We start from the raw sequence: 17,137 nt of genomic DNA, 5'->3' as shown, positions 1-17,137 counted from the left end.
GAAGAGGCAATGCAGTGCTTCCAAGTACCCTTACATCACTGTAAGTTGCTTCAACATCAATAGTTATATTGGCAGCATTTTTAGAAAAAGCACATCAGACAACTAGCTTCACTGAAAATGAAGACAATTATTATAGACTCACATTACCCACAGAGTTTGGATCAAGGCTGCTGCATAACAAACATTTCATACTGAAAGAAAGGGACAGTTCTGATCAAGAGATTTTATTTTAGTTTTGTCTGTAGAATAAAGAATAAATTTGCACATGAACCATTTTTATGAACAACGGGTCCTGAACTAACTTCTACACTTTCTATTCTAGTTTAGAGTTGTTCAGGACATAGCAACTCGTTTTGGTGCCTGATACTTTTACCAAAGACAGGCCCCTTTCCTGTGCTGTGCTCAAGGTCCCTGCAGAATCCAGACACTCCTTCCAGCTGCTGCTGCAGAGTTGCAGTCCCCCTTTCTGGCAGCTACTGGCACCATTTTTTGTGACTTAGGCAGACTTATTTGCTCTTCTTGTCCTTTCCTTGATAACATCACTGGCTACAAATTTCTGGAGACATTGTTTTCATAACTTGCTCCCTGGTTTACCAGCTGAGGGAAACAAGAGTATGTGACCTAAAAACATTCACGTCTCTTACTGATGTCTAGATATGGCGTGTCTTTGAGTTAGACAGGATCACAGGAGGGTATAAACTAAAAAGGCCTCAGTTTAGGATATATAATGCTGTGATACATAAGAGAAACGTAAAGCTTATCGTGTACTAGGAGCACCTGTCTTTATTCCCTGGCTGCTGCATAGGCCTCTTGGATTTTATGTGGAGAAGAAATAACTCAAAAAAGTTATTTTAAGAGTAGTGAGAGTTTCTGTGAGACATGACCAATAACAGACATCGCTCTTTGTGAATAAATATATTTTCAGAAACAACATGTTCCATCCTAGTAGTATGATGAACTTTGAAGACCAGATCTGGATGATCATTCAGAAGTTTGTACATTACTCAGCTCACTCACAGTATCATGATTGCTGACTGTTCTGCTTTTAACTCTAAGAGCTTTCGCCTGCCTATTTTATTCCAAATGACCCAAAGTACATCACACTTTTTTTTTAATTAAAGAAAAATAACTATCTTGTCCTTTGCTTATATTTCCTCCTCCTCTGTTTTCCTCACTGTTTATGCCTCATTTCCTTATTGTCTCTTCATCCTTCCTGTTTCTGTCTCATTTTCAGGGCTCTTACTATCCTTTAACTCCTGTGTGTCTCCTTTCTGCTGCTTATACTGTTCACTCCATAGTTTCAATATGTTTCCTTGGGAAGTTTTTCTTGGTCAACCTCAAAATTTCACACAGACTAGGAATACTGAATTAGATGAGTGCTAGAAACATGTGAATAAAGATTACACAGCAGAGATTTTCTGACAAAACCCAGTACTGATTAGAAGAGTGGAAAATATTTATTTCTTTAACCAATATATCTGCATAATCCAATGATGATAAAACTTATTCGTGTAAAAGCGGTGGGTTTTTTTTTTGTCAATACTACTCTCATCAATTTGAGAGGATGCTTTAGCTAGCTTGCAGAAGAATGGTTTTCAGGCAGGATGAATTGTCTCCACGAGAGGGCTTGCGCAGGCTGCATTCCAGCAAGCGCGTTCTCTCCAAAGCCTGGCTGCAGCTCCGATTTTGCCACTGCCATCCGGCACTGTGGCCTGATGCGGAACTCGGACAATTTGTAGTATTGCCTTGAAAATAACTAAGATTCAAATTAGTATGCATGATAACTTAGGAGGCAGATAAGCAAAATTATTTTCTGTCATCTAGAATGTGAAGGCATATGTAAAATTTTTCTATACAAAGAAGGATATGATAATTTACTTATTTACTTGATTCCCAGGAGCGTTTTGAATCTCACAGTGCTTCTGAGATACAGCACTGGCCTCCTGTATTTTCTCAGCATGAACCCTGCCCTCACCTGAACAAATGCAGGAGGCCTAAAACCTTATCTGGCCTTGTGCCTGTTAACATTACATCTCAGGTAGAAAGAATGGCCACGTCAGTATGAGAAAAGATCAGCAGCCATTTTGTATGCTTGGCATTATTGCCATCAGAGCAGATGGCATCTCTGGAGGTTTACAACCAATCCATAATGCTATTAAGTTCATTCCAGATGATTCTTTAACTGATGGATGAATCAGTCTTCCCCTTCCCCTCCCTTCTTTCCACTAGCCCTCTCTACTCTTGAATATTTGCAAAGTCACAATGATGCTGGCTTTTCCTGTGCTGCTACGTGACTTTCATATATGTAGCTGTCTTGGGCCCAGCAGTGTCCTTCCAGCCCATGAATTTCCTTCTGTGGTTCTGGGTGTTCAGTGATCCTTCAAAAGGCTGGGGGAAACATTACCAGTGGTGTTGGAAGCTTGTCTGCTATCTAATAATACACCTCTTAGGAATTGGGTTTAGCAAGCATTTGGCTTACTTTTCCTGTATCTGTCTTTGCCCCACAGTCAATCTGATGATATTAAGAATGTCCCTTTTTAGATCTTTTAAGTTTGAAATAGCGGCAGAGGCCTTGTGGTAGATGTTCACCTTGAGCAAAAAGTAAGACAAGGCATAGGGTAAAGCAAGAATTATGCTTGTGGAAAGGTTTAAATAATCTACAGAGATACATTTAGGAGTGACTCTTAATATTCAGATTAGTGTAACCTGCTGTTTGTCTAGAAGCAGAAATAAAGTCCCATGGGAGCAGTGAACTTTTTATTGCAGAATCAGGTTCACTGTTTTCAAATATAGTTATTTCTAATGGACTGAAAAGTAAGACTTTGCATGATTCTCTTTATCATACTTTTTAAGCCTATCCTACCTTTATGGTTCTGGTTCTTTTACCTAGAAGCCTTTAGGAAATGGAGAACTTCTTAAAAATACTGTCTGCCATTCCTGCTCTAGTCAGAATACAGGATGGAAAAATAGCTTGGAAATGTTAGCAAAATCTGTTGATTTAGTAGTGGACCAAAAGGTCCACAAAAATTAAGATCAAGAGTACCCTATAATTGACTTTTAGGGACAAAGCTAGATCTGAGTTAATTTGTAGTGTTTTCCTAGACTTGTAAGAATTGTGCTTTTTTGTTCTCACTGTTTCAAGACTAGAAGTACTCTGAGCTCTCCAGTGAAATCTCCCTGAAAAGCTGAGATGTCTAACTGGCTCTGCTTGATATAACTCTATATTTTCATATATTAATCCTTGTTGTTTTCCAGCATCAGAATGCATCCTGGGGACTCTAAAACCAGGAAAAGTCATGAGCCAGTGAACATCCTGTGCTACCACTTTCCATTCTGTAACCATATAAATCACGACTGATTAGACAGATGCTCATGAGGGAAAATACATTCAATAGTCGTTTCTAATTCCATGTGTGGTAGTTGGGCACAAAGCCTAGGGTGGCACTCGTGGAAGATGTGTGTAATTTAACAGTTGGTCTTAAAAGATGCTTAACTAAACAGTATATAGTAGAAGACAAAGATGAGCCTTTACACAGATGTCCACTAAGAAAAGTATTTAATCTTTATCTTTTCCCTGTTTGGAGGGAACATCTAAGTCACACATTCTCATAGGCTGGGGTTATTGAGTAAGTGTGGCACTTCTTTAGCAGAAGGCTGCTAAGTTCTGTTTCTAAACTATTTGTGAATGAATGCATCCTGAACTGCATGTTAAGTATTGCCAACCTACTGATGTGTTTGGTCAGTTTTATGTTTCTGCGAGGTCATTGTCTGCCACAGAATCTTGACAATATCACACAAGGAATATTTTCCATTGTGGCATCTTGGTTCCTTGGGGATCCCTAAGATCTGTACTGCTAATGGTTTTATTGTTGCCTCTGGGTCTAGCTCCAATTAAATTGACCATGGCAGTTTGTTGCAGCCTCATCCTCTTGAGTACCTGGATTTCTTTGACTTACCTTTGCCTATGAAGAAAGTGCACTTTTATTCTTTTGAAAATAAAGTCCATGGGCAGGAATGTGTACCTCCTGAGACTAATATGCAAGTCCTTTTGTGGTTAGACAAAGGGTTTTCTTAATGCATTCTGTGATAGAAGTGCCCTTAGAGCCAGCCCATCCTTGTACACAAACCCCTCTGTGAGCTTAGTCTTTTTGTAAATTGGGAACAAACTTTACAACACTGTCTGCTTGCAACAAAATTGGACATTCATTTTTAAGCACACAGCCTCATAACCAATTCTTTTAAGAAGAGAACTCCCTTTGTGTAATAAAAGGGAAGGTGGAGAGAAAAAAGGTCTGGAGTAGTGATTTAACAAGCACTGTTGTCTGGTGCTTCCACGCTGAGGTTTGTGGAATACAGTAGACTTCTTACCATCACTCTTAACTACCACAGCAGATGATTTTAGCATGTTTGTATTTAATAGTTTGGCCTGTCTCTTTTATTCTGATTTTAATATTAGTTCAAGTCATTAGAAGGGCTTTGTACTTTTACAAATGCAATGACCAGAAGTGCCTTAAGTGTAAGCCAGCATGCGTGTTAAATGAAAATGTTAGACTAATAAACTGAGCGATGTTACCACTGCATAGCTTAAAATTACAAGCCAAATGGTATTGAACTAATGTTGTTACCTGTGCCATGTAGGCACTGTAAATCTTTTTCCTTAAAAAGCAAAACCAAATTTTTGTCTAGGATGAGAGCCATAAAACTTTTCATAATGGTGTTAACTGGATGCAGTTGTATCCTCTGTGGCAGTGTTAATGCTAGCTTCCCTAAGTGCACATATCCAGATTCCCCATTTAAAGGAATCTCTCATCCAAAATATAGTAAAAGCATCTAAGATACTGACACTTTTAGTGTACCAAAAAAAAAAAAATAAAAGGAAGTTGCATTTTTTAATATAGTAATAATTCCATGTTTTCACATTTCTTTTTTTGGTAATCACAAATGTGCTGTCTCTTAGACTAAAGCTCAGAATTACAGAACCGGTCTTTAGTCTGTTTCCATTCTATATGTGGTCTAATAAAAGCTGGATTTGTAAAGTGATAGCTGCAGCTGAGATGGAAACTTCCTCCTTTCCCATTCCATTCAATTAATGAAAGCTGAACTTCAAAGTCTAAACAAGATCATTTGAAGTGCTAAAATTATTGAACACCAGAACTGTTTACTTTCCTATCTGATAAAAAAAAAAGAGAGAGCTTGTAATGTCAAAGGAAAATTTAACCACTGAAATGAAGTTAGGAAACTTTAAAAGTTCTAGTGCAAGAAGTGGTTATAGCTTAGCTGAGAGGCATTTGTGCATATTTTTAAGTGACTCCCTTGATAGTCACACATTTTTTTTCATGACTGTGACAGTAAAAGGAGGGAGGTTTTAGTTGTGTGCTGCTCAGAAAATTGCAGTCCAGTGAGAATATATCTGAGCACACCTAAGACAAGCTGAGAGAATATACAGGAATATCATCAGGGACTGGAGCCTTTCTACAGTATCCTAAGCACTTATGTTGTTATCACTAGTTTTGCAGCTGTTATCAGAAGTTTTTAAGTTGATCAATGATTCGTCATTTTGCTGACAGCCCATAACATTTCTCCTGGGCTCTACTTTGTCCTTTTTCAACCATGAGCATTGGCTGTGCCACCAACTCCAGGGGAGCATGTAGCTAGGGTCGTGGGTACCAAAAATCCTTTGATTGACTCATTTGACGGCAGTAAGCACCAACCTCGGGTCTGCTGCCATGAACTAGGAAGTGGGGAGTTAATGAATATCTGTTGCTGAAGGAGGTTGGTCTTTGGCCAGAGAGGGGGTCAGCTTCTCAAGCTCAATGGTAAAGCGCAGGAGGTGACTGTAGAAGCTGGAGAGGCACAGGGAGCGAGGAACTTGTGGGCTGTGCCAAGAGTCAGTAGCGTGGTGCAGGCAGTGAGCACTGAGGTGTGCTGAACAGTGGTTTTGAGTAGGGAGTAATATGCAAACAGGATCCAGCAAAACAAGAAAAAGGAATGAAGTCAGGCACAAACTGCTTGGGATGCCAAAGACTGCCTATTTCTGTGTTCAGTTAAGTATTTAATTTTCTGACGCACACTTGGGATAGGCAGAACACACACAGTCCTATTAAGTGTAATGAATTGCATGTGAGACTCGTTCATCTGACCACCTCCACAGGCCTCGCCACCATGCTCCAGGGTTTCTCTTCCTGGCAGCGCACCACCACAGCTGCTCTCCCACTCTGTCATCCCATGTGCCGGACACAACCCAGGATCCTTTGACCAGCTGTATTGGGTGCAGGGAGCCCTGCAGCCCTGGGCAGCAGCTGGGCGATCTGTATGTTTCCTATGCCCTTCTGTTTAACAGAACAAGGGTAGGAAGCACACTTCCAGGTGTACCCTTTCTCATCCCAATATCCAGGCATGCCTTTGGTCTCTGAGCTGATGCACCCCTGCCCTTTTTGCATGACTCAGCAAGTGAATTCTCATGTCTTACAACTTGAAAAATTTGCGTGTTCTGATCATTCTGATCAATGAAGGAGTATTTAGTTGAATCTCATCAAATTTATTTTTAATTCTTCAGTTAATTAATGAATTCCTTAATTCTATAGAAAATTGAATTAAGTATATTTTCATTCTATAAGACACTAAAGCAGGCACACTAAGTTAGAGCATTTTTTTTCCCCCCAGTACTTAAAATTGTCTTTTCCATTCTTACCCATCCAGAGCAAATAGAATTAGACCACTGTTGTGCTTTTGTTTAGTGAGGGGGGGGGGCCTAAGGTGATAGCTTCTGCAGGAAACTGCTAGAAGTTGCTCCCCTTTGTTCAGTGGACTCGGCCGGGCCTAGGGTGGACCCGCTGCTGGACAAGGCCAGGTTGATGGGTAGCAGAATGTTCCGTGATAAAGCCTCTGCGATAACGTATTTAAGAAGGGGAAAACAAAAAAAAAAAAAAGAGAAGATGTGAAGAAGCTGAGCGGGCGCAGAGGCGCAGAGGGGGAGGCACAGGCCTCATGGGCCTTGCAGGCCTCACCCTCTGGCCTCTCGCCAGGCGGCCGACTGGGCCTGACTCGGCCCAGCCCGGCTGCAAGAAGTGGAGAGGAGATGAGCTGGATGATGTGAAGAGATCCTGAGAGGTGTCTGCCAGCCTGTTGTGAAGAACTTTTCTTGTGAGAGGAACAGTTGCAGATGCCAAGGTCAGTTCAGAAGGAGGGGGAGGAGTAATGCTGCTCCTGGCCAAGATTCCCCTGCAGCCTGTGGTGCAGCCCATGGTGGAGCAGGTTGTCCCCCTGCAGCCCATGGAGGTCCACGGAGGAGCAGAGATCCACTTGGAGCCTGTGAAGGACCCCTTCAGGCAGGTAGATGCCTGAAGGCGGCTGTGGCCCATGGAGGGCCCGCTGGGACAGCCGTTCTGGAGAGACTGCACCCCATGGAAGAGATGACCCACGCCAGAGCAGTTTCACGAAGGACTGTGGCCCGTGGGAGGGACCCCACAACGGAGCAGGGGAGGAACGCGAGGAGTTCTTCCCCCAGTGATGAAGCAGCGGTGTGAAACAACGTGTGATTAACTGACTGCAACCCCCATTCCCTCTTCCCCCCTGTGCCGCTCAGGAGGGGAAGGTAGTAGAGATAATGTTAAGCCCGGAAACAGAGAGGGATGGGGGGGAGGTTATCTTGTTCTCTGTCTTATTATCCTGCTAGTTTTAGTAATAAATGAATAGTTATCTCCAAGTCGAGTCTGTTTTGCCCGTAACGGTGACTTTAAGGATTTTCTCCCTGTCCTTATCTCAAACCTCGAGCTGTTTTTTTTCTTGTATTATCTCTCCCTATTCTCTCGGAGGGTGGGGGAAGTGAGAGAAAGACTGCATGGTCTGGTCCCGATTGGGGCTGAACTATGACAACCACAAAAAAAACTTTGTGCCAAATTTCAAATGAAGCCATTTTTGCTCTAGCTTCGTTCAGGGATGTGTCATTAGAACTTTCTTCTCGCTAGGAAAATTTGTAAAATTGTCATAAAACAAAACGGAAAGCTGAATGTTTTAGAGGCGAATGTTTAAAAACATGGGGTATGGAAAGAGCTTTATCATTAATTGCAAACTTTACTATAGAAGTTGCTACAAATCCTTCAATAACAATCCAGAAACATTTGTTTCTGTACTAAGCAGCACAGAATAAGAATAGCTTTGTGCTGTGTCATGTAGGGGCTTGAGTTCTTTTACTAACATCTAGCTTCCTAGCACAGTGCAAAACTATTACATTTGCAAAACTGAACCAGCTGGTCAAAAGGCAAAGACTGGATTATACTGGTGCTCCTTTTCTTCTATTCTGTTCCCCTCTTTTTCTCCCTGAGGATTTCTTGTACAGTAATTTTTAGCTTCAGTGTGGCTGAGTATGGGTTTTCAACTTCCAAGAAGATTTCATGAGAAATACCATAGTTTAATTTCCTATTTACCAAAGCATGAGTTGGGTAGATTTTACAGCATTTTCATTATAAAAGCGATGCTGTCTAGATCAAACCATTAACTAGTATAAATCAGCACAGTTCCACTGGAGTTTATACCTTTTGAAACTCTTTCACACCTTGAGAATGATGAAGAAAAAAAAAATCTAGAGAAAAAAAACCCTAAGTTCAAACAGAAAAAGCAGAAAGGTAGGAAGTGTCTAGGAAGCGATGTAAAGTGCATCTGTATAAAATGAAGAAAAAAAAAAAAAGAAAAGTATCTTGTATTGGTTAAAATTTGTCATCCTAGGAATTTATTTATTTAACTGAGTACTCCTGGATTTGGATTTAGGATTTAATATTAACCCTTATCCTCTGTTTTGATATAATTTTTTTCTTATAATGTCTTTTTTCAAAGCATAGTTTCATGCTCTGACAGAGTCTTACAATAGATTCTCTCTATTGTAAGACAGCATTTTTTCCCTATTATTTTTTAAAACTTCTTTTGTCTAAAGCTTTTATTTAAAACACATACTCTGGGAAGTATCCTAAATGATGATAAAAGCAACTATTGTAATGCGGTTTGAGTCTCTGAGTATATGTACATCATTAATTGCATTCTGTTCCAGCTAACTAGGCCATCTTGATTAAGCAGAAACGATTCTGTGTTGGTCAATCTGTGCAGGAGCAGCAGCCCTTCAGTGGAGGATAAGTTATGTTTTGGACTTCCCCTCTGTTATGATACTTGACGAGATTAAGGACCGGGATTTATATTGGTGACAGGGCTACATGGACCATCGATACTGCAGATGCTCTTAGTCTCTAAGCAGGAGAGAGCAGGCAGCCTCCTGCCCCTGGCTGCCTGGGCCAGCTGGGTCAGCCGAGCAGAACGGTTTGTACCACATCCAGACTGCAGCTGATGGCACAAGCGGGCCTAGATCTCACAGCCTGTCGGTAACTACGCCTTGACAAAAAGTCAGAGGCGAGAAGGGAAAGTTCAGCATCAAGAGTGAACCATAGTCTCCTCCGTAATGCCAGAGCCACTGCAGTTGATTGTCTTTGCCCAGGTTTCAATTTCCAGCCCGGAGCTGCCTCCCAGGCAGGGATGAGCCATGAGGCTGGTGCCTGGATGACAGAGGTGGCTCCTTCCTTGCTCACTGCCATCAGGCTATTAAGATAAATGGGATGGAATCCTAGGCACTCTTATGGGAAACAAACAAACAAACAAACCCCAAAACCAAAATCCAAACAGAGCATTGTTTTGATTATTAAGTTGTGACAAATGAAGCAGAAACTGCATCGTTACAATTTAATCTCACATATACTTTGAGATAAAAACAGTTTTCTACTTTGTGCGCCTTCTAACGGCTTAAAACACGCCGTCTGTAATTCGGCTACACTGTGCGCAGCCAAAGGCCTGTTCAGGTTTTGGTTTTTCCCCGAGGCTCCCACCGAGAAGCCCGTGCCCGGCCCTGGCTGGGGCGCGGCAGCACGGCTGGCCGCGCTCCGGGCTCCGGGCTCCGGGCTCCGGGCTCCGGGCTCCGGGCTCCGGGCTCCGGGCTCCGGGCTCCGGGCTCCGGGCTCCGGGCTCCGGGCTCCGGGGCGGCCGCGCACCTCGCGGGCAGCGGGCGGGCGCCGCTGGGGCCGGACGCGGGACGGCGCGGCGCCGGCAGGTGGCGCTGTGGGCTCAGGCACGGCGCGCGGGCGGGCAGGCGGCGCTCCCTCCGCCGGCGGTCTCGCGCTGCCCGGCCTTCCCTTCCTCGCCTGTTGCCGTCCCTCCGCTATTTTCGGTTTCTACAGATGTGCTCTTTTAAATGGTTTCAATAAAATTTTATTGCCGTCATTTGAAAAATAGTAGGATTATTGTGATTCGCGCTGCCTGGCAAAAGAAAATCCGCCGGGGCTGGCCGCGGCCGGCGCTCCCCTCAGCCGCGGGCTCCCCTCGGCCGCGATCCTAACGTGCCAGGTGGCACCGGTGCCTGCAGCCTTACCTCTTTTTTTCGCAGATAACTTGGCTCGTCGTGGTTCTGTAGGAGAGTCTCTCTCTCTCTCTCTCTTTATATATATATTTTTTTTTTCCAGGCCCCCAAACCAGCCCGCAGGCGCTCCCTGCACCTCACCGGGGCCTGCCGGGCCCGCAGCCCACCTCGTCTGCGCGGCGAGGGGATACACGCCGGGCTGCTGGAGCCTGCTGCTCGGGAGTTTCTGAGCACCAGCCTGAAGTAGCAGATAGCTATTAAAACATGGGCACGTTTTGTGAGAGGGCAGAAGTAACCTGGTTGCTAGTAGTTGCTTTTTGTACTGGTGCAAGCCTGCAATGTTTCTCAGCACCCTTTTGAAACCATCGACTACTGCAGGCAGATGTTATACGTGTCTGTCTCCATAAAATACATGACGCATATACAAGAGAGAGCCTTTCTTCTTTTTTTTTTTTTTTTGTGCTTACCATATCACCTTGTCTCTCAAGGACAGCACATTGCTAAAATGCAGGCAGAGATTTATTGGAGGGACTAGAAGGACTTTACTCCTCCTGCTCCTTTCCCCCTCAGCTCACGTCTCCCACTGCTCCAACAGTCTGACATCTCTTATGCTCCACTGTGAGCTGGAAGAAAGCAAGCAACAGGGCCAAGGGAGCATCTTCCTCCCCCTCTGTCCCATGGCTTGAGATGGGGAACATAGCCCTTGTGGCATGGCCTGCTGTGGGAGAGAGGAGATCCAGTTACCTTCATTACTTGCCCCAGAGTGGAGACATGTCACCACTGGGTTGTTTTTTTTCCCATATTCTATCTCCCTTTCTGGAATGTCCTGATAAACAGCCTACAACAAAACCTGCAGAAAAACGGGTTTCTTCCTTACGATGCTTTGAGATACAGTAGATTCCATGACATAGCAATAGCTCATCTTGAGGACTCTTCAGAGTGTCTCAGTGAGTGCTGTCGTGCTTGCTGTATGCACTGGAGTGTCCTGCCAGAGGCTAGCTTTGGTTCTGAAGCACTGCCACTTCAGCTGGAAGCCAGGAGTTGATTATTGGACCCTGCTTCTTGGCACAACGTTGGGCCAAAATGACTCTGCTACCATTAATTTTCAAGGAAGTGGGGCTCTGTTTGGTCTGGGTTATTACCATTGCACTTCTTTGTGTAACACAGCTGTGCACCAACTGCTCAAATTCCTGTTTCTGCCTCGTTTAGAATTCCGGTTTCACGTGCCACTTCGGAGAAGTGGATTTGAGCTCCTGAGTCACTCAGGAATCTTTAAAAGTTTTATACTTAGCTTGCTTTTAGCGATCTGAATGGTCTGATAATTACCAGAAATCATTCCATAAATAAAGTGGGGAGAGTGAGATACTGAGTGTGTATACCGAGTTGTTATCCAACTGGAAATTAAAATTCTCACCATGCTGCAAAATTTATAGTTAGTAACTAATAATATAACCACTATTAGACCTACTTTAATCTAGTCTTACAATACTTGTAATAGATGGACATTCCTCTTCAGAGTTAATTTTCAGGGTGCTTATAAACATCACGGTCAGTTTATTCCATTTACTCTTTTGCTTTGTGGTGGGTAAGAGTTCAGTAAAATTCTCTGTACTCAGTATGTGCTTATAGTACCATCCTGTTGTGTAAATTCAGGGGCACTATTTTTAATCAAACAATATAATTGGTATTAATTTTGAAATAAATGGTGCTTCTGAGAAGCAAGAGCTCCTGTCTTCTCAGGAGCACTATCTGTGTGGCTGATATGCAATCAGCAATATTTCTATTAAATGCTGTATATTCTGCCTCACCTACTGTTTAATTTCTTCTCTCTCTCTGAGTCTCATCCTATGAACCAAAACAGGAGTCACAAGACTCAAGTTCTGACAAGTAGTTTCTTCTCTCAGTCTACTGATGTATACCTTGTTATTGCAGCTTTGTTCAGCACTTTTTTCAACCAACAGTGTTCATGCTACATCCAGTCTGGCCAGTGCAAGGTCTTCACCTCAATTTTCATTATAATCTTGATGCAGCTTTTTATATATCCTCCTCATGTCTTCTAAAACTTTACTGTTTTCTCCATTTCATCACAGTCATAGGGATCTCACATTGTTCTGTCCCAAAATATCACTTTAGATTATTCCCAGAAACACCATTCTGCTCCTCATTTACTAGAAGGCTACTTACTAATTGTTTTTTTTTTTCTTTGTGTGCTTGTAAAAGGCAAAATTTTACTGTACAATACTCTCCTGGCTTAACAAAAGAAAAAAAAAAGCATACATTTTTTTGATTGCTTTTTCACTAACAAATATGCTTTTCTTGTTCTTTCTTTTTTCTTATTTGGTAAGGGGTTTGTAAGCAAGCTGGATGAATTCATTCACTGGTTAAATGAAGCCATGGAAACAACAGAGAATTGGACTCCTCCTAAAGTGGAGACAGACAGCCTTAAACTGTACCTGGAGACACACTTGGTAGGACAAGATTATACTATGATTACTATCAGTAATTGAAGTGTTCTGCTGTGCTTTTTATTTGATTATTATTTTTAATTACTAGTGTGCATCTATATTTTAATGTAAGATTTGAAGCATTGCAGTTTATTTTAATGAAAATACCAACAAATTATTTTCTGTATTTGAAATAGGTACTAATAGCTTTTAAAAAGCCAGAATTACATTGCAATTCAGAAATTATATCCAAAACTGAAAGAACATGGCAATAGCGAAGGGAAAAATGATAATGTTTTTTCTGCTGACCATTCTAGGATTTTTACTACACTATAACATTAACAAAACTCTTACTAGTAAGGAACTCATATTCTCTGTCCCACAGTTTTAACATAGCATAGAGTCATTTAAGTAAAATATTTGAAATCATTATTTCAGTCGTTTTACTACATGTACATTTCTGTTGTGTATTTAATATGACTGTCATTAACCTTATTCTTGTGCAGAAAGATACAATACTGGGTGGAAGTAGAAAACACTTGGATGAATAATCTTCTGAATGTATTACAGGCTAGAATTATAGATTGAGAAATATTTGATAAACCTCATGAGACTTTCACTGAATTCTTCCAAGAGCTGTTTCTGGTTGTGAGAAGGTGAAACAAATTAAATTAAACTAGGAATTAAGTTCTCGAAAGCAAAATTTTGTGCTGGTAGAGAATAGAGACCAATATATGCTATTGAATGTGTAGGTATCTTAATAGGTAAACTACTCTATCTGGAAAAAAGAAAAAAAAAAGCAAAGTTAAGCTAAGAAATTCCATCTCCCTCTGCCAAAATCCTCTTGCCGGTAGGAACTGGAAGAAAGCCCTGGTGGTAGCACTATTCTGAGCCAATGAGCTAGACATCACAACTAGATAGAACAGTGCATTAGCTGAAACCACATCAGTGTATCAACCCCCAAAGCTCAGTCTCATTTCCAGTCTCTGATAATCTGATGGTGAAAAATTATTTGACAGTCCCAGGAAGTCACATGATGTATTACAGGACAAAATGTCATCCTAATCCCTGCCGTAATACTGAGTGACAGTTATTAAATTAATTAGGTATACATTAGCCACATAGACAATTAGAACCAAACTGAAAACTGTCTTCAGAATTTCAGCTATACAGAGAACTCTCTTGTATTTTTTATTCTTACACATTTCTGTTGTAGTAGCGCCTACAGGCATCCACTAGATCAAGTGCCTGTTCTGGTAGTCTATCAAATGCAGTATCAAGACACTGCATTTTTGCCTTACATTGCAGATTTTGGATTTTGTGGCAGAGTTTGTATTTTTGTCTTGCACTGTGCACTGCCCATAATTCCCATTATGTTTACAGGTGCTCTGAAGACACAGAGCACGTCATGAGATCAGACCTCAGAAAAGGCATTGGTCATTTCAGTTTGTTTTCCTCTTACTCTGCAACATGAAACTTTTGGAGAGATGAGTTTTTATGAGTAGAATTGCAATGCTTGCAACACTCTTGACTGGATAAAAAGAAACATATTCCAGGAACAGGGCAGTCTTTCGCCTTCTTCCATAGTAGCTCTTTTGCAGGGAAATGGCTTCCAACTTTGCCTTGTGGTTCTGTGGGAGGTGAGGCCAAAACCATCTATCAGACTGGAATGTGGAGTAGTAGCCCAGAGGCAACTCCTTCCTTGAGAGGTAGCCAGAATAAATGAGTATGTGGGCACCTGTACAACTTAACTTTCCCCTGTAAGTACTTAGGCTCTCAGCTGTACTCTGTTTATCTGCATTTCTTTGGGGTAAGAAAATCTTTGTATGTTTCCAGATGACTATGTTATGAAACAAGATGTTGTTGTTGTTGTTTTTTTTTTTAACTTCTGTGAAGAAGTAAAAGGTCTAAAAACCAGTTCTGTTTCAATTTGATGATATTATAATTATTTTTATGGTGTAGATAGCCGGTGAAAAAATCATTGCACAACCTGAAAAAGAAAAGTAACCATGACTTTTCTTTTTGATTTTCAGAAAACATATGCTGTCATATTTGTTTCTATGCAGCAGAACTGAACTATTAAAATATAGAGTATTTTCCACCTCCCACAGCGTGGGGAAGATAATTGTTTGTATTAATTAGATTGTCAGCTTTTCAGTGGCATTTGTCTGTCAGAAATCCTAATCTGTGTTTAAACAGAAGTATATGAACTTCAATTCACGTTAAGCTCAATGTTAAAATTTACCCTGGAAAGCATTGTAAGACAGTGGTGATCAAGGCCTTTGAGAGGGTACTTATGCTGCCCATTTTCTTCTTTAGTCAGTCAGGTTATACATGCTGTCAGACTCACCTAAGACTTGTTGAAGTAAAGGGGGCTTGGTACTTTATAAGTTTAGGTTTCAGACTTGTGGGTTCATAGTACAGACACCGGTAGCAAACTAACCTGGAAAACAAAGAAAATATGTTGGTTCTTTTCTATATACTGCATCTGTGCTAGCAACCTCATAACTATGATTTCTCACTGATGCAGATTTTCTGGTCGTAGAAAGAGTGAAAACTCGGTGTAGATTAGTATTTTTATTTTTATTAGTAGAGACAAGGCCTTAGCCTTTGGCACAAATTATCAATTTCACCACCTGTGATATTGTTTTCTTGGAAATGTGTTTGTTGCAATAACAAAATTAGTGCCATAAAGAGAGAATATTTTGCATTCATGAATTAAATCTCTGCTGTCAAAATCTAGGAAAAGAAAATATGGGAGCAGGAAAACAAGAAATGTACTTGTTCCCTTTCTCATTATTGGCTGGGAAAAGGCTTGCAGAGGAGACAAGGACAAGGTTGTGAACATCCTCCAAGTTTTTCAATATGTAAAATTCTTGGCTGTCCTTTTAGGATCCCAATGTAAATTATTGATAAAGGATTGAATTTGAAAGCCTCCCCTCACTCAGCCTCGCTTTTCTACATCTTTGACATTTCAAGAAATGGTGAGGCACAGATACTTAAAGAGAGTGTCTTTCTTAGGAAAAAAAAACCCACTACATGAAACCTACAACATCAACTTATTAGAATCTTTGCTTAAGGCAATGCTCACATGAGGAGTCAAATCTTTTAAGCAGGATGGCAATGCAAGTCTCCCTTACAAGTGTTCTTGCATGACATCTTCAGCTTAAATTGGTAGAACTCCCCAAACTATTGTTCTAGTTAATTCTTGTACCTGGTCTGGCAAGATTGTCCACCCAGAATGTTAATCAGCACTTTGAAGCATACAAGTAGTGTCTGTCTATCGCTCTTGGCCCAGCAAGAGCTGCTTGCAAGCATCTCTGTCACCGTCTGAAGGTCCAACCTGAACAACTCCTGAAATAATTAGTGAAGTGCTTTGTTGTGAGGGTGGAAGGCAGCCTCTCCTCAAGTTGGTCTGTTGTTCCAAATTAGCCTATTATCTTCTCTGTGCAGAAACTACGTGGGGGGTTCCTGGGCCACCCAGGGAATTCATGACTAAGTGCACTATGTGTGCACACAGGCACAGCCCTGGTACCTAAATACACCACAATTATAATTAATAAGTGTAGGAAAAATTGGAATTTCATTCTTAAATCACAGTTACAACTTAAACTCTGAAGATTTTTCTGTGATGTGTGCCAAAATAGACAATCTTCAGCTTGGAGGACTTCAGTTTTCTTGCAAATTTTAAAACCCAGATCCCTGATTTTCTGCAGAACAGAAGTTGCTGTATGCTTTGTTTTAGATAATGCCAAAGCACAAAGCTATTAATGAAAATGCTCTCAGAGACTCTTGGAATAGTGACTGAAATTATTTCAGTTTTGCGGGTCTTCACAACTGAGTAACATCAGTGAAACTGATCTGGGAGCTGTGTGCTTCCCATTCATATGGGAGGGCTGACATGGAGCTGCCATCACTGGAACTTCTGGCACCCCTGCAGGCAGCCACCCAAGACAGCAAATGTTGAAAATACTAATATGTTTTCTTAAAACAGAGGTGTTTTTCAGCAGAAATCTACTTTGCCACAAAGGCCTCAATCAGCCCTACTAGAGAAAAAAAGTGAGGCAGGTTTTGAATTTTGTGAACGATTAGGCTCAAATCACTTCCTAATGAAAAGATAGCTTAATTTACCTTACCGAAAAGGAACTTCTGAAAATAGTTTCTGATTCACTTTATCTTTTGTAGCTCCTCTTTTCTTCTATGCTGATTCTTACCCATTGGCACCCTGATCAAAATAGGCTACTAGCAGACTCTAAGCATAGACTTCGTGGTATCCAAATCGATTGTCATCAAAAACAGT

At 41.4% G+C, this 17,137-nt stretch overlaps 1 protein-coding gene across 1 annotated transcript in view; it reads left to right on the top strand.

The window, feature by feature from the left end:
• AKAP6 (A-kinase anchoring protein 6) overlaps positions 1 to 17,137 on the top strand; it is a 295,501-nt gene that overhangs the window by 115,686 nt on the left and 162,678 nt on the right. Inside the window, exon 5 of the mRNA XM_086749479.1 lies at positions 12,739 to 12,861. Within this exon, the coding sequence (XP_086605605.1) occupies positions 12,739 to 12,861 (123 nt within the window). The remainder of the gene's footprint in view (positions 1 to 12,738; positions 12,862 to 17,137) is intronic.

This window comes from Chlamydotis macqueenii, chromosome 5 (genome assembly GCF_036417535.1).
Source record: "Chlamydotis macqueenii isolate bChlMac1 chromosome 5, bChlMac1.mat, whole genome shotgun sequence".
Lineage (NCBI taxonomy): Eukaryota > Metazoa > Chordata > Aves > Otidiformes > Otididae > Chlamydotis > Chlamydotis macqueenii.
Note: the sequence above shows the minus strand (reverse complement) of the source record. Positions and strands in the feature narration are given on the sequence as shown.